This window comes from Ochotona princeps, chromosome 16, assembly GCF_030435755.1.
Source record: "Ochotona princeps isolate mOchPri1 chromosome 16, mOchPri1.hap1, whole genome shotgun sequence".
In the NCBI taxonomy this organism is placed as follows: Eukaryota; Metazoa; Chordata; class Mammalia; order Lagomorpha; family Ochotonidae; genus Ochotona; species Ochotona princeps.
In genome coordinates this window covers 46,110,442-46,127,578 of record NC_080847.1, presented here as the reverse complement: position 1 = coordinate 46,127,578, position 17,137 = coordinate 46,110,442, and the positions used below count along the sequence as shown (strand labels likewise).

At 58.5% G+C, this 17,137-nt stretch overlaps 1 protein-coding gene across 1 annotated transcript; it reads left to right on the top strand.

The window, feature by feature from the left end:
- The first annotated feature begins 3,906 nt into the window (after positions 1 to 3,906).
- SLC7A10 (solute carrier family 7 member 10) lies at positions 3,907 to 17,090 on the top strand. Its single transcript, XM_004595010.3, has 11 exons — positions 3,907 to 4,072; positions 11,342 to 11,546; positions 13,139 to 13,290; positions 13,493 to 13,618; positions 13,713 to 13,866; positions 14,433 to 14,556; positions 14,663 to 14,766; positions 15,040 to 15,136; positions 15,258 to 15,407; positions 15,701 to 15,878; positions 16,115 to 17,090. Exons 1-11 carry the CDS (start codon positions 3,922 to 3,924, stop codon positions 16,240 to 16,242), a joined length of 1,569 nt encoding a protein of 522 aa, XP_004595067.2. The 5' UTR covers positions 3,907 to 3,921; the 3' UTR covers positions 16,243 to 17,090.
- The last annotated feature ends 47 nt before the right edge of the window (positions 17,091 to 17,137 follow it).

Sequence of the window (17,137 nt, the reverse complement as noted above, 5' to 3'; positions counted from 1 at the left end):
GGTGGGAGAGGACAGCCAAGGTTTCCACGGCAAGGGAAGGCTAGAGACCCCAAAGTGGTACCCAGCAGGTGTCTAACACCCAGGGGTGATGCTGAGCCAAGAGGGAGTGAAGGGGCTCAGCGGAGGAAGCCTAGTGGCTAAGGTCCTCTCCTTGCAAGAGGCAGGATTCCCATATGGGCTTCAGTTCATGTCCTGGCTGCTCCACTTCCCTTCCAGCTCTCTGTTTATGGCCTGGAAAAGTGGGAGGAAACAGCCCAGGGCCTTGGGACCCTGCACCCACATCAGAGACCTGGAAGAGGTTGCTGGCTCCTGGCTTTCGATCTGCTCAGTTCCGGCTGTTGTGGCTGCTTGGGGAGTGAAGCAGTGGATGGAACAGCTTTCTGCCTCTCCTTTTCTCTGTAAATCTGACTTTCCATTAAAAAAAAATAAATATCTTAGGGAAAAAAAAAGAGGGAGTAGAGACAAGGTTTCTATGCCAAAGGAAGGCTGGAGACCCCAAGGTAGTACCCAGCAGGTGTCTAACACCAGGGGCGGTGCTGGGCCAAGAGGGAGAGTAGACGCTGGCAAACGGTTTTCCATACTGGTGGTTCGCACACTCACTCCCTACAGCCAGGCGTGAGAGCCCAGGGCTGCCCCACATCCCCACCAACACTGAGTAAGCACTGACCTCTCATTCTGCCTTTAATTTGCATTTTCTTTTTTTTTCAAAGACTTATTTATTTTCATTACAAAGTCGGATGTACAGAGAGGAGGAGAGACAGAGAGGAAGATCTTCCATCCGATGATTCACTCCACAAGTGAGCGCAATGGCCGGTGCTGTGCCAATCCGAAGCAGGGAACCTCTTCCGGGTCTCCCAGACGGGTGCAGGGTCCCAAAGCTTTGGGCCATCCTCAACTGCTTTTCCAGGCCACAAGCAGGGAGCTGGATGGGAAGCAGGGCTGCCAGGACACGAACTGGTGCCCATATGGGATCCCGGCAAGTGCAAGGCAAGGATTTAGCCACTAGGTTACCGCACTGGGCCCCAGTGTGTCATCTTTGCATGGCTGGTGCTTCGGTGACCCATCTAGGAAAACAGAGTCCCTCTCCTGAGTCTTCTGGTAGCCTTGCCCAGGTACACTGTCCGCACACATTCATCCGAGTGTCCTCAGTGTGGACGCTTCGGCACTGCACCACCTCTGTTGGAAAGTCTGCCCCTTCTCCACTGTTGTGCAACGTCGGCTTTGCCCAAAGCAGCCAGGGGCAGGTGGTGCTGCTTGGTCCACAGTGAACCTGCGTATTCTTACACCCATATCATGCCTCCAACCTTGTTCTTTTTCATACACATGTCAGAACAGCTTGTCCAAGCTTCACACTCACCCCGATTCCCCACCCCTGCCCTGCCAAATGCAAGTAAACAGCAAAACCCTACAGCATCCATTCGTTCTATCAATCAATTTGGAGGAAGTCAATATCTTCCATTCTAACCCATGAGCACTGTCGTTCCAATAATACCCTTAACAATTTCTCCCAAGGTATTTTGCATCTTTCAGCGTATAAATCGTATACATCCTTTGCTCAATTTGACTTTTATACTAGTGTAAATTTCATGTCCTAATTATTTCTGGCACATAGATACAGAAAACTAGCTTCTGTACATTGAACCTTTATCCTGTGCTCCGTGAACTCGACTTTATCTGTACCCCTGTACCCCACATGAATGACAGTTGCACGTGTTCCAACCTTTTCACTTCTTTTTCTCGCCTTCTTGCACTGGCAGGGCCTCCAGTGCAGTGTGGTACGGAACAGGTAAGGGCCAACCTCCTCTCTTGTTCACCATCCCGGTGGAAATGCATCCAGCATTCTGCCTTGTGGTCTGATGTTAGGACTAAGGGTTTGTATTTTTGTTGTCTCTTTGCTGATGGGGGTTTCACTTCCAGGTAGCTCCCTCCAGCAGCTCTCTCGCTTCTGATGTGAGAGTTGCTTAAATGAGGGTTGGGTTTCTCCCATCTATTGAAGACGGGCCTATACTTTTCCTCGTTCCGCTTGGGGGGAGGGGAGATCTACTGATTGGCTTGGGAATGGGAAATAAATTTTGTCAACCTTTGCTTCCCATTGGAGTTTGCTGGTTCTAGTTTGATTCCATTAAGACAGCGTCCTGGGCCACCAGCCTGGATAAGTGCACGCGGGACAAAGTCCTTCCATCAAGCACAGATTCCGTGGTCCGCGACGGCTTGTGCCTGAAATCCATGGGCTTCCGATCTGGGAGGATTATGGCCAGCCCCTGCCCTTGGCCACCAACCCTGGAGCCCGCGACGACGATCCGGACTCTTGGGTCCCCTGCCGCCTCGTGCCCCCTCCGCCCTCCTAGAGGCCCCTTTAAGTGTGTCCGCGGCCGAACGCGTCTCTGGGGCGGGCTGCAGAAGACGCCAAGAATGCGGGATTCTTACCTCGGAGGGATTCTGTCTGGCCAAGTCCCCCTGCATGTCCACCCAGCCTCCCCCAACACCCCGGCTGCCGCTCTAACCCTGGGGATTCCACCCCTCAACTTCGAAGTTCCCTCCTGACCTCTCATTCTGCCTTTAATTTGCATTTTCTTTTTTTTTTAAAGACTTATTTATTTTCATTACAAAGTCGGATGTACAGAGAGGAGATGTCTCCGGGGGTCATTCCCCCGCCCCCAGCCCACTGCTCCCGCCCCGCAGCCCTTAGTCCACCCTGCGACCGTCGGACCTCTGGCCAGGCCCCAGCAGACCCAGAGAGGCCGCGACTGGGGAAGGCCGGGGTGCCCAGCGCGGCCTCATCCATATGCAGTGGACAGCGCGGCGCGGCGGCCGCCAGGAATAGACAAAGGCTGTTCCGCCGCCCGCCCCGCACGGTGCCAGCTTCACTTCGCCCGCCGCCCCGGTGGCCTAGACGCAGCCGCTTGGTGTCTGTTCCACCAGGCTGAACCCTCTGCACGATTTCCCGGGAGCAGCGTTGCTCCTCGGATCCTGCGCGCCTCCCACCGCCCCCTTATCTCAGATCCCCTCCACCAGCTTCCCGCGCGTTTGCAGGTGACCCGGCGGCCAGGGAAGCCCGGGAGCCCGAGATCCTGAGTTCTAGCTCGCAGAGCCTCCCTGACTCCGGCCTGAAGCCTGCAGGCTACAGACGGAACCTGCAGCCGGGCGCAGTCCAGCAAGGGCTCGCTGGTTAAGAGTTAGAGGCTGGGGGCGGGGGGCTCTCCCCCACCACGTGTCTCCAAGCCTTCAGTCACGGGTGCCTAGCGGGGCTGCGGACTCCTCCGCCGAGTTCGGGATGCAGTCCGTACCCTTCCTTGTAGCTGCGCCCTGGCCAATAGGAGTGGGAAAGCACCTGTATCTGGAACCCTTGCTTATCTGCGGGCCTCGGCCAGCACGTGCATACCTCCCCACTCCCCTCACCCTCCACCCCCCACCGCGTGCACGTTGGGGTCCCAGCAGGGATTTACACAGTACTGAGGGGCAGCCTGCAGTGGGTATCCCGCACGTGGTTGTCTGTTGACACCCCTCTCCCCGAGGGACAGCACAGCCCCGGCTTTGAGCCCTGCTCCCCGACCCCACGCCACCCCCAGGAGCCCAGGAAACTTCTACATCAGAGGTTCCTCTTTGCTCCCAACCAGAAGGTTCATCCTCCCGCTGCCCCGAGATCTGTGCTTCCCTTCCATGCCCGGACTGGGGCGAGGGGGGAGGGGACGTTCCCTTTAAGAGCCATGGGGGAGGGGGCTGCGGGCTGTCCCTTCTTCCGCCCCTCGCCCGCCCCGCCGCTCGGGGGCCGGGGACCCGGGCCCGGGGCCAGCGCATGCGCCCGCCTGTGGGCGCTGTCCTGTCTGCGAGGTTTGCGAGTGCACCGTCCTACGGCCGGACAGGACCGACCGACGGACAGACGGGTCAGCGTAGGCACCAGGAACTCGGTGGGACAGCGACATGGCCGGCTACATCCAGCAGCCCAGCGGGCGCGGGAGCCCCGGCCCCGCGTCCTCGCCTTCCCCCGGCCCGGGCCCCGGACCCGGCGCCTCGGAGCGGGTGGCGCTTAAGAAAGAGATTGGGCTACTGAGCGCCTGCACCATCATCATTGGTAAGTCCCCGACGCTCCGGACAGGATCAGCCGCCTCGCCGTGCGCCCCTGCGGGTCTGCTACTGTGGGGCCCGACCGGAGTGCGCACGGAAGGACGCGCAGAGCAGGAGCTGGCACCATCCCAGCCTCGCTTTCCATAGGGCTCCTTCCCCAATCGCTCTGCCTGTTGACACCCATGCCCACCTCCTGCTTCTGCGTCCCCCCACAGCTGTGGCTCAGCGGTAACCCTCCTTCCTCATCTACGCAATGAGGAAGATGACGACCACGGACCTGCCTGGCGCTCTAGACTCACTGGAAGTTTGGAGAGTGCGAGGGGGTGAAGTGGGGTGGGGGGGCGGGGGGAGCCAGGCTAAATGTGCGCTGGCGCCACACAGGGCAGTAACCAAACAGGAACTCTCACAGGTACAGTGGCCAGGTAGGGCACATCTGTGGAGAGATAGATTCAGGGCGTGCTGCACTGCAGCTTGGGCAACAGGTCCCAGGAATGGCAGGCATGGGGCCTGCTGACCAGGCCTGCAGGAAGGCCCTCGGCTCCCTGGTCTGCCCTTCCCATGGTCTCGGCTTTCAACTCCGCTTCCCCATCTGGAAATGGGTCCACGCATCCTGCCCCACACAGGGACAATGAGCGTTAAGATGGGTTTTTTGTTTTTTTTTTCTCCTGTCCAGTGTTGAATCCTGGCTCCTGGGGGCATAGGCTAACTCAGACTCAGCACCTCTTCCTGGGAGGGACCCATCCTGTCCCGGAAGATGCTGGCTGGGGTGAGAAACGACTGTTCTCTCTCAACACCTGCCAATCTTTCCATGGCCCAGCCAGGGGGAGCAGCTTGTGCATGCTGCACTGCCCTCCCAGCCCTAGAGAGGAAGGAAGTTTAGGGGCTCAATGGGGCAGACTCAGGACCGTCCCCCTGCCTCTCACAGCTTCTGCACCCCCACATTAGGAACTCCTGAGCCCAAGCTGCCCCTCTTCGATCTTGGCCATGGCTCACACTCACATCCACAGTTGTCCTTGAGCCTGGCCCCTGGGCAGGTTGCTCCACTACCCCAAGCTACTGTCTCCTAGGAGCTGGTCCCAACTGTGCCTGGGTGCTTCCTGGCCCCGGGTGCCCCCTGCATGAATGTCTGCTAGAAGGAAGGGCTGGCCCTGGGGCTTTGGCCAAGAGCAGCAACAGTGCCCAGGCCCCCGGGAGGGGGTGGCTCCCACAGTACGATACCAGGCAGGTGCAAAGAGAGTCACCACCACCCCTGGGCTGCTGCAGCTAAGCCAAGGTCCTCCTCAGGGGCCCTCCCCATACTCAGGTGGAGGCTGCCAAGCCCCTGGCTCCTCAGAAGAGGACCCTGGGCGTGGTGGTGGGGCTTGCTCCAACACAGGCCCTGGAAGTCTCCCCGGTGATCTGTCTCTGATGACTCCCTCCTCGCTGTACTCTGCCCACAGCCCTTTCCCATAGCCCTATTTGCAGATGTCCATGCCATGCTCTGGATACTGCTGGGGATGAGGGAAGCTCTAGCCACAGGGATGAAGGCACTCACCTACCAATGGTGCCAGGCCCTGCCCAGGGTGCTACACACGCAAAGGGGGGCAAGGCAGATGGCATTGCTCTCCTCCCACACCTGTAGACAGAGCGGAAGTGAAGGGCAACTTGGCCAACCCTGGGGCAGAAGATTCAGGAACCAACTCAGTGACCTGCCCCTTGAGGCCTCTGGTGGTCCTGGGAGCTGGGGAGGAGAGTGTTGACGCATGACACAAGGCAGAGGCCACCTAGGCTGGCTCAGATGACCTGAGACTAGGGCTCTGATGTGCACTGGGCTCACTGACCCCCTGCCCTGGTGGAGTGGGGAGAACCTTGCCAACGTCAAAAATATGTGTAAGAGTCTCTTGTTTCAACTAGAAAATCTTTGAGAACTTCCCATCCTGCTCTGTAGATTTACTCTTATTAATTACTAGTTGCTGAACTAGTTACTTAACTTAAACTTGTGGCTTGGTTTCCCTACAACTTGCAGCGAGATGCTGTCCTCATCTCCGCTTGGTATTCTCTGCCCTGTGCTGGGAAGTGGGGTGATTGGAGAGGACTGGCCACAGGCCCAGGTGAAACTCATGTGAAATGCATTTAGGACAGCAGCCCCTGATCATGACAGGTGTTATCTGGAAACGAACAGGCCAGACTGCAGGAGGTAGGGTCAGCCAGAACAGGAGCTGGGCAGGGCATGATCACATCACATGTCTGCTTCGCAAAGCTCCTGTTAGGACAGTTTGCACCCATGGCTTTTCATCTTGTACGAGCCTCGTGCACACTTGCAAGTCGGGGCTTTCCATCCCATCTTACAGAGGCTGCCTATTCAGTGGCACCACCGCACATGGTGAGCTCAGGAGTGGGAACCAGATGTGGACACTCACCTACCAATGGTGCCAGGCCCATCCAGTGCCCTCTGTGATGCCCTGGAGCTGGAAAGAACCCTTGGTGGAAGGAGATCGGGGCTTGAGATGGGGGTCATCTCACCAGGGCTACCTGAACTTGTACCCCACTACGGATGGCCAAATCAGCAGACAGACATGGCAGGCCCATGTCCTGACCCGAGGACTTCTGCCCACCGAGGGAGGCTGTGTCCAGCACAGTGGAGGCTGCTCCTGGAGCTGTTAACCAGGCTCTTCCCCCACTTAACTCCTGGTGACAAGTGTCAGCTCAGGCAGGTGTTTGGGGCTGGGGTCAAGTATATTTGGAACTCAGGGGTCTGCTTCATGACCCTTGTCTCCTTAGGAGCCAGTCCCCGCCTCACCAGCCTTGTCCAGGTCCTGTGGCCCCCAGGGCAGCAAGTGGCTGGACTATTCAGAGGATGAGCCTATTCCCACCCCCAAGGAGCCCACCACTCCTCATAAGCCCCTCCCCACAACTCCACTTATAGAAGTCCATGGATAAGCCCCTCCCCACAGCTCCACTTATAGAAGTCCGTGGGTAAGCCCCTCCCCACAGCTCCACTTACAGAAGTCCATGGATAAGCCCCTCCCCACAGCTCGGGCACTCATCCACCCACAGTGCCAGGCCCTGCTCTAGGTGCTGGACACAATGGAGACAAGACCAACGGGATCACTGTCCTCCTGCACCTGCTAGGCCAGTGCAGGACTCACACAGTCCCAGCACAGCCAGCAGGCAGTGGTCAGTGCCAAGACCAGATGATTGTACCAGGATGGAGGATGCTGGGGCTGGAACACTTCAGGTAGGAGAGGAGTTGGAAAGAGGAGTGGAGTTCCCTAGGGTGGGTGGGACTTAGTCTTTTTCTCTCTGTAAGGTGGGGGTCCAGCAGGATTTTGGCGTAGGAGGGTGAAGTTGATGGGGAGTGAGAGTTTTGGAGCAGAGTGAGAGTGCGGAGGCCCATCTGGGGGCTACTCAAGTGTCCTGGACCAGGGACTCAAGGGGTGGGAGGTGGGGGTGGTGGCAGAGATTGGGAGGAAGATAGCTCTGGAAGCAAGGCTGGGCTGTTGACCATGTCCAAGATGTGGGTATGGAAGAAATGGCTAGGGCAGAATGAGTTTGAGGGAGAGGGGTTTGCCAATGACTGACTGATGGGGGATAAGGGGGGCTGCAGCAGATTCGGAGGAAGGGAGGAGAGTCAGGCAGTCCACCTGCACGCAATGAGTTATTGGACGCAACCAGTTGTTGGGTGAGTACCTGGGCATGCACAGGTTTGGTTCACTGCAATTGCCCATGGTAGGGACAGGAGGAGGTTGGGAGCCACCAGCAGAAGTCAGGGAGAACAAGTGTCCAAAGATGGGGTGGGGTATGAGATGCCAAGACTGGGCGCTGCAAGCACTCAGTGCACATAAGTCAAAAGAGTTAAGAAGGGGCCAGCAAAGGAACCCACAGAGGAGCTGCCAAGGGGTGGGAGAAAGAGGAGGCTGAATGAGAAGGCGCCTCCAAGTGTCCCCACCTTGAGCTCTGCCCAGAGGACCCACCCATGCTGGGGGCAGGCAGTGCTCAGGGCTCGGCAGGGATCTGGCTGCTGACCCCAGGGAATTGGGGTTCCATGGTGCCCATGTCTCCAGAAGAAAGATAGGGTGTCCTTGAGCATGGGGATCCATGGTGGATGGTCATGGTAAGATCCATCTGCACTTGCTATGGCCTCTGATGCCAGCGGGGGGCAAGGGAGTCAAATAAAGGAGGCCCTTGCCAGCCTTCCAGCAAGTAGTGCCATGGGAGCAGAGCGGGGGAGAGCGTGCTGGCTTTGGAAGGCCAGGGAATCAGGGGACGCACCAGCCACGGGGTGTGGGGGATGCCGCGGTCTTTGCTGCAGATCTGTGGGTTGCGGCTTCCACATCCAAGTCAGGGTTGAACCAAACCCTCTGCTGCCCGCTCGCCTGTCTAGCAGATGGGGGAGCCACTCTGAGGTGACACCACCAGCCCTTGAGTGTATTTCTGGGTGAGGGCAATGTTAGCATCCTGACCTGGCCTAATGCAAGCCCCTTCCCCAGAGTGGGCTGTGCAATCCAACCCTCCCACTATGCACACCGCAGGCAGGCAGCGCCTTCTGCCAACTCGACCTCCGTGGTCCACCCTGCGACCTCTGCCTGTCAGAAATAGGTCAGCACGCACGGCAGCGACCCGCAAGGAACAATGGCCCTTTCTTGCCTCCTCTGAGGAGCTGGGTAAGCCCCATCAGGCCAAACATCTTAATGTGATCAAAAGCCACCCAGTGAAGGCTCAGGCAAGCGGGGTAGAGGAGGAAGAGAAGGAACTGGGGGAGGCCAGCCTGGTACAGGACCTGTGGGGAGGAGGACGGAAAGAGGACTCACTCCTCACCTACCTGCCGAGGACCTACCTGACACCTGCAGGGACCTCAAAGGAGCTGTCCCCAGGGGAGGACTGGAATGCGGGAGCTTCAAGATGTGTACTCACGACCAGGTGTTGGTTCAAATCCCAGCTGGGTGCTCCACAGTCCCTCCTGAGCCCTTCAAGCCTTGGAGACACTCATCACTGTCCCCGGCCCTCTCCATCCCACGCCACCCTCACCCAAGCCCACTGAGAGCAGCTTGTGCAGCCCCAAGCCCAAGCCTGGAGCAGATGCTGGCGGTGGGAATGAAGGTGGCATCCGGCCTCAGAGACAGGCAGGCACAGTGAGCACATCATGCTTAGAGCCACATGGGGAGACGTCTTGAACCCAAGCAGCATGTGTCCCCAGCAGCAGCAGCATCACCCTCACCCCCTAGAGCCCAGCACACAGGCCTTTGACAGGCACCAGTTGCACATCCCTTCCAGATCCCAGCCTCTGAAGGGGTAACGGCTGTGGCTCCTCAGGGGCTGGATGGGCCGTGCAGCTCCTCTAGGCAGCACTGTGTGATGTGATGGGGTCTCTGCAGGTGGCTCAGGGCACTGGGTGCACCCAGCTCCAATATACCCGGTCCTTCCAAGGCCTACCAGGCCCCTGCTGGCTTCCAACCTCACTGGCTTGTGGCCAATCCCTCTCCGCCAGGTCCTGAGAACAGGGGCACTGCTGCCGGATGGCACAGCTCCAAGGTCGTTTTGGAAGTCCCCCACCTCCAAGAGGGCTCCTGGCCCTCCCTCAGATAGGTACAGGAATGCCCCCCACCAGCCTCACCCCAGAGATGGGCAGGGGGCACGGCTGGCTTCTGCAGCTTGGATCCCAGGAATTGTATCATCCTTATCTGGAGGTATTTAGGGCTCCTGGGATGTGACCAGAAAAACAAGTGGGGCATCGTAGCTGTCCAGACTGGAAATCTGTGTCGGCCGGGGTAGGGGCGGGGGGAGTACGGTGGACAAGAAGTGAATGCAGATTGGTAACCATGGCCGTGTCCTCGTCCAGCCCCGCCTGTGGGCCTGGCAGGTGGAGTGGACAGGCTCTGTCCTGAGGAGTGTGTGGTCCCCAGAACCCAGCACCTTATTATGGGGAGTGGCGAGAGGGGAGGCGTTTCCACTAAGGGGCCAAGCCCCAGGTGTCATGGAATTAGCTCATTTGCCTGGGTGACCTGAGTGCAGACCTCCCTGTATGACCCTCACCCCGTACGTGTGCCTCAATACAGAGAGCTGTGACACCCAGGATACAGTTCTTGTATTCCCCACTGATAGAGAGCTCAGAGTCTCCCACAGCCTGCACCTCATCCTGGGGCATGCTCCCCGTTGTCCCAGAAAATAGATGGGAGGGCAAGGGGGTCTGCTGCCCTGCATCCCCAACAAGGAAGTCACATCGTCCCTCCCTGTGAGGCCTCTGCTGCACCCCCTCCCCCAGGAGTACCATCTGCACAAGCAGAGGTGCCCACTCTGTGATGGCACAGAAAGACACAAAAGCATGCATTGGGGGCAGCTGAGAGTGCCTGAGAGCCTCTCCCTGCTCTGCCCAAGCCCTCGTGACAACCTCATGAGGCAGACCGGGGCAGCTGAGCAGGAAGCCCCAGCTGGGGTGCCCCAAGGGTCTCTGCCCACCTGCCTCTGCCTGTCCCAGCCCTGAAGACACACAGGTCCCTTTCCTCTCTCCAACCCAGCCTTTGCCCAGGACCGGAAGCTCTGCTTTTCTTTAAAGTGTATTTATTTGGAAGACAATGTGAGATAGTGAGAAACAGAGATCCACGGGTCCACTCCCTCAGTTAGACCAGGCTGAAGCCAGGAGCCCAGGAACTCCATCCAAGTGGTAACAAGAGCCCAAGTTCTTCGGGTTGTCTTCTGCTACCTCCCAGGAGTATTTACAGGAAGCCAAATCAGAAGTGGAGCAGCCAGGACTGCAACCAGTGCTTTGGTATGAAATGTAGGTGCTCAACCTGCTGGGCCAGAATGCCTGCTCCTGAAACATTTTAGTGGGACTGGGAAACAGGCATCTTGTCTGTGTCCACAGCTTGGGTTTTAGATTATGAGCCGGAGACTTCTGTGAGCCACTCAAATAGCTTGCACTCAGACCAAGGGGACAGTGACCAAGACTTGACTTAAGGAGGTCCACTCGGGCCAGTAGGTTGGAGATGGGGCGGGGTCTTGAGCAGGGGCCAGGTGGAGCCATGTGGGGACTGCCCAGGTGGCTGAGCCACCCCACTGGACTGGCGCTGCTTCTCTGAGGCCAAAAAGAGACAGTTTCCATCTGTGGCACAGGAGCCTGACTGAGCAAGATGCCATTCTCACGCCTGGAGCTGGGGAAAGGGCACGTGCCAATGGGGTCTGAGGGGCCCAATTGTCTCCATGCCCACCTCCCCCAGGAAGCCCCAAAAAGGAAGGCTGTGCTGTGCGGGGTTCCCAGCCCAACACCATTGTCTTCCTCTTCTCCCTCCTCTCCCTCCAGGCAACATCATCGGCTCGGGCATCTTCATCTCACCCAAGGGTGTCCTGGAGCACTCAGGCTCTGTGGGCCTGGCCCTCTTTGTCTGGGTCCTGGGCGGGGGCGTGACTGCTCTGGGCTCCCTGTGCTATGCCGAGCTGGGAGTGGCCATCCCCAAGTCTGGTGGGGATTATGCTTATGTCACGGAGATCTTCGGGGGCCTGGCTGGGTGAGTATGGATCTCCCAGAGTTGAGGAGCAGGAGATACCACTCTAGGATAGACATGGCCCTTGAGGTCCCAAGCTTTAGTTTCCCATCCCTTGAGGTCAGTGGCAGAGGTGGACACAGAGAAGGGACTGGGTATTGGCATTTTTCAAGGCCAGTGTGATGGCACCAGAGCTCCTTTTCCCCACCAGTGTGTCAGCTGCTGGATGCTCTGGCTGGTCTGTGACTCATTGTGCCTCCCTTTAAGATGAGCTCTGTCTACACCTGCTCCCCACCCCATGCCGACGTACTGTCACTGGCTAGGTCTAGCATCCAAGCAAGGAGGGACCTTGATTGTTCTTATCTCCATAAGGAACTCATTCAGTGAGCTTTGCTGGGCATCTTCTGCAAGCTCAGGGTTTAGAATCTGTCCCCGGCCTCTTGCTGCTCCCTGAGCCATGAGGGAACAGCCACTCCCATGGGATCAGACCTGGGGGACCCTCACAGTGAGAGTGGGGTGTAAGAGGCAGTGGTGGTGCCTGTCACCTAGGGAAAGCTCCCAGAGAAGCCCTTTGTTCCCCACCCCCACCCCGCTGGCTGATAAAGGGAAGCACCCAAGGCTGGGAGTGAAGGTACATGCAGGGGCAGAATGGTCCAGTGTATTCTTTGTCCAGAAATAAGCTCAGGTTCATGTCTGGAAGGATTCATGCCTAGGGAGGATTGCAGCTGTTGTAGCCATCCTGTCCTGCAAGTGCCTCAAAGGTGCAGACAGATCCATGGTTCCAGAGGATGTGGTAGCCAGTGTGACGAGAGAGGGGTTTCTGGGCACACAGCAGGGAACTGCCCATTTGGGTCTTGGATGGAAGGTCTGCAACCCAGAGGAAACGCTGAGTTTTCAGGGACATAGGCCAGGAGTCTCGGTCAGGTATGCCTACCCTATGAGCTTGTCCATGGTGTGTGTCCTCCTCCAAGGAGAAAGTTCTATCCAAGGGGCAGAGGAACTGTGCTGTGGACCAAGAGAGAACACATAAGGGACAAAGTGGGTGGGAGAGGAGGGTCCAGGATCCTACCCTCCAGGCACCCACACCTGGCACAGAGGGCTGGACAGGGGGGCAGCGAACTAGAGAGTCCCAGCAGGCAGCGGGGAGGGCATCCAAAGAAGGGGCAGGCTTTGGAGCAAAGGTGAGGACCAGTGATTGGCTGCTGTCCCAGACGAGGCAGCACCTGCAGCCCTGCCCGTGGGCGGCCCTTCCCCACAGTGCAGTCAGAGTTCCTGGGAACAAACACAGAACCTCCACTACCACACAGGTGCGACCCAGACAGAAGGGGCAGAAGTCACTCCCCACCTCAGCCCACACCCTTCCCTGCGGGCCAGAGGACCACTGCTCAGAGTCCACCTCAAGCTCTTTGGCTAAGAGCCATGACTGAGCTGGGTTTGGCAGTGGGGCCAGCCCACCCTGGGCTGAGGTACAAGGTGTTGGGCTTCTATATCCTTCCCAGCATCTAGCCAAGGTCAGCCTAGACTTTCTGGGCCAGTGCCGGACTCTGGTGGGCTTGCTAGCGCCTGGGTGCTGGATTGAGGATGCCTGCTGCTACTCAGGCGCTTGCTCGTTCTAGCTTCCTATTGCTCTGGAGTGCCGTCCTCATCATGTACCCCACCAGCCTGGCGGTCATCTCCATGACCTTCTCGAACTATGTGCTGCAGCCCGTGTTCCCCAACTGCATTCCTCCCGCTGCTGCCTCCCGCGTGCTCTCCATGGCCTGCCTGAGTGAGCACCCCTGGTCCCACATGGCCTCTGGGTGGAGGGTGGGGAGGGAGAGAGGATGGCATCCCCCAGCAGTTGGCTCCAAGCCACGCTAGTGGCCTCAGGGGCTGGGGCTCTTACACTGGGGCAGACTTGGCTGTGACCTTGCCCTGCCCCCACAAGGGCTTCAGCCTCAAGTACTGCCCACCCTGCCTTTCCTCACCAGTGCTCCTGACGTGGGTCAACAGTTCCAGTGTGCGCTGGGCCACACGCATCCAGGACGTGTTCACAGGAGGGAAGCTGCTGGCCCTGTCCCTCATCATCGGCGTGGGCTTCATCCAGATCTCCCAAGGCAGGGCCAGAGGGGATGTGAGCAGGGTTGGCGGGAGAGTGGAGCACCGTGCTGACCACAGGCTTCTGAACTCTCCATCCCCCCCCCCCACCAGGACACTTTGAGGAGCTGACCCCCAGCAACGCCTTTGCCTTCTGGATGACGCCCTCCGTGGGCCACCTGGCCCTGGCCTTCCTCCAAGGCTCCTTCGCTTTCAGCGGCTGGAACTTCCTCAATTATGTCACAGAGGAGCTGGTGGACCCTCGGAAGTGCGTGGGGCAGCCAGGCTGGGTGCAGGGCAGGAGAGGTGGCCTGTCCACACATCCTTCCATCTCTGCGTGTGGTTGTGCATACCTATGAGCGCTGCTAGGGCACACCTGTGTTATCCTAGCCAGGCCCATGCTACAGGAACAGTGGCCACATCATGGCACCCTCACCGGACTTGTGGCAGCCCTGGTGTCATCCTGTTGAACACAGGGCCAGAACTGCTATGGGACCCAAGTTGTACATGTGTGTACATGACAGTCCCTGCAGTGAAGCCAGTGTGTCTGCCTGGACAGGGGGAGGTTTGGCCAAGCGAGTGGGGATTAATGGGGTAGTTCCAGGGGTAGACAGAAACCTGCAGATGGGCTCCTGGCAGGGAGGGGGCACATGTCACTTCAGGCGTATGCAGTTCTTTCCATGCACACGCTGGGCACCACCTCAGGGTCACACCTCCTACATCCCAGGGCCCAGGCAGAGGCTGGGGAGAGTAGCGATGCTGTCCCTGTGTGCTGCCCCCCTTCCAGCCCCAGTGCTCCCAGACTCAAAGCTGCCTTTGCCACATCCCTCCCAGGAACCTACCTCGTGCCATCTTCATCTCCATCCCACTGGTGACCTTTGTCTACACATTTACCAACGTGGCCTACTTCACCGCCATGTCCCCCCAGGAGCTGCTGGCCTCCAATGCGGTGGCCGTGGTAAGTGGTAAGGGTGGGGGGCAGGGGAAGGCCTACTGTATCCTGGCCCCTAGCCCACCTAGAGACTCCCCCAGCCTCACATCAGACTTCTCTCACGCCTACACAGACCTTTGGAGAGAAGTTGCTGGGCTATTTTTCATGGGTCATGCCTGTCTCCGTGGCACTTTCCACTTTTGGAGGAATCAATGGCTACCTATTCACTTCCTCCAGGTGACCGGGCTGGGGTGTGGGCGGCCAGGGTGAAGGAGCCATGCCAGGGACCCCAATGCTGTTAATGAATACCTGGCCCTAGTACAAAGAAGAATGCAACAGGGACATGGGCTAGACGATGGGAGGGACTGCCCAATGCAGCAGCTGGGACTGGAAGCAGCTCCAAGGGGACAACTTGAGGGACATCAGGTCCAAATCCGAGGCCCAGGATTTTGGTGGCAAGTCCCAAGACTGGGCTCACATCCACTGCCCACCTGTGCCTCCAAACCCCAGGCTGTGTTTCTCCGGAGCCCGGGAAGGGCACCTGCCCAGCCTGCTGGCCATGATCCACGTCAGAAACTGTACTCCCATCCCCGCCCTCCTGGTCTGTGTAAGTTGATGGGGAAGGAGCCAGGGACCCGCAGTCAGGTGGGACTCCCGGGGCGGGGGGAGGGGCCAGTGCTCATGTCATCCCTTGCTTGGAGCTCTCAGCACTGGTCCCTCCCTCTCAGTGCGGGGCCACAGCAGTCATCATGCTTGTGGGAGACACGTACACACTCATCAACTACGTGTCCTTCATCAACTACCTCTGCTACGGCGTCACCATCCTGGGGCTGCTGGTGCTGCGCTGGAGGCGGCCGGCCCTCCACAGGCCCATCAAGGTGAGGGCACAAAGAACAGGCGATGGCGGCCGCAGTGGCTCTGGCTGAGCACTGGGCCCTGCGTGGGGTTCTGTGTGCCGTACACACAGGTACATCCACCTGAGGTCCGAGAGCCTCCCCAAGGCCATTTGTAGGTGGAGCTGTAGGTAGCACTCATGGTCTTCTCCTGCTGCCAAGTGCTAGCCACAGCTGTGGTCATCTGGCCAACTGGTCAACCTGTACATCAGCTTCCAGCACTGGGAAGGCAGGGAACTGGTCCTGCCCCATCCCTGTTCCTGTTTGCTCCCCGCCAGGTGAACCTGCTGGTCCCTGTGGCCTACTTGGTCTTCTGGGCCTTCCTGCTGGTTTTCAGCTTCATCTCGGAACCCATGGTGTGTGGGGTTGGCGTCATCATCATCCTCACGGGGGTGCCCATTTTCTTCCTGGGGGTGCTCTGGAGAAGCAAACCAAAGTGTGTGCACAGACTCACCGGTGAGCCAGGTGACCTGGGGACCAGGGAGGGGGCACAATAGCCACTGAGGGGTAACATGGGGCTAGGGTCTCCCCCAGGAGGTGGTACAAAGTGTCTAAAAGCCACTCGCTCCCTGGAGACCCCAGCCTAGCGGAGGAGTCCGTAGGCGGCAGCGGGGGGTGGGAAGGTTCACCCCCATCCTGCAGGATAAGAGCCTAAGGCCCATCCACCTGCCTGTATGTCCCTCTGTCCTCAGAGTCCATGACACGCTGGGGCCAGGAGCTGTGTTTCGTGGTTTACCCCCAGGATTCCCCTGAGGAGGAGAATGGGCCCTGGCCAGCCTGCCCCTCGCCCGCCACGGACAAGTCCTTCAAGACACAATAAGACAAGGTGTAGGGACTGAAGCAGCCCTTCTGTTTACATGTTGTTTATTGAGGAGGTTTTTTTGTTTTTGGTTTTTTTTTTTTTTTTTTTTTGCAAAAATTTTTTTTTTCTGGAAAAAAACAAACAACCGATCCGACTCTTAGAGGCCTGTGGCAAGGAGGTCCTGGCACTGCAGGGCAGGACCTCCTGGTTAGTACTGCCCTGCTAGCTTCTCCTGCAAGGGCCGGTCAATAAACAGGACTGGCGGTTTGCTTGTGCTTGGCAGAGTCCCTAATGGCGTGCCACCTGCCCCTTCCCCAGGGATTCCAGGCTGGGCTCATCTTCCTCCCATTCTACCCCTACCCACCTCCAAGTGACTGTCGGGGGGAGTTCAGAGCGCACTGCCTTCCTGGGAAAGGATGGGCACTGCCATGGCCTCTGTCTCCTGAGAAGGCATACAGCTGGACATCCAGCCTGCAGGCGACTCCTGAGCTTCCTCTGCCCAGCCAACACCAAGGGGCGTGAGGACAGGGACAGAGCCTCCTAATCTAGCTCCTCTGGGGTCCCCTGTTGCCAAGGCTCAGGTGGAAAGGGGGCTTCCATGCACAGCGCTCCCCATGGACAAGGTCCAGTGACCCCATGGCTGCATCCAGTGCTCACTATGGCTTCCCGCACAGTCCAGGGATGGGGGTGGGAACAGCTGGTGCCACCACAGAGAGAAGGAAGTGAGAAGCCACCACAGCAGACCCTGCAGGGAGTGGGCCCTGCCCCGCTTGTCTGGATGCGGGTTTGCAGAATGGAGCTTGCAGAAGGTGGACTTGGTGCACAATACCTCTGGGTGCTCACACCTGCCTCTTTCCCCTGCACGGGGCTACACTGCAACCCCAGCAGCTGTGCCCACCCAGGGGCTTGGCAA

Bases quoted from the DNA above. Each gene is read 5' to 3' on its own strand.
- SLC7A10 (XM_004595010.3), top strand. From the start codon at position 3,922: ATGGCCGGCTACATCCAGCAGCCCAGCGGGCGCGGGAGCCCCGGCCCC. The intron at 14,557-14,662 runs GTAAGTGGTAAG...ACGCCTACACAG, and splicing joins CCTCCAATGCGGTGGCCGTG to ACCTTTGGAGAGAAGTTGCT. The intron at 15,879-16,114 runs GTGAGCCAGGTG...CTCTGTCCTCAG, and splicing joins GTGTGTGCACAGACTCACCG to AGTCCATGACACGCTGGGGC.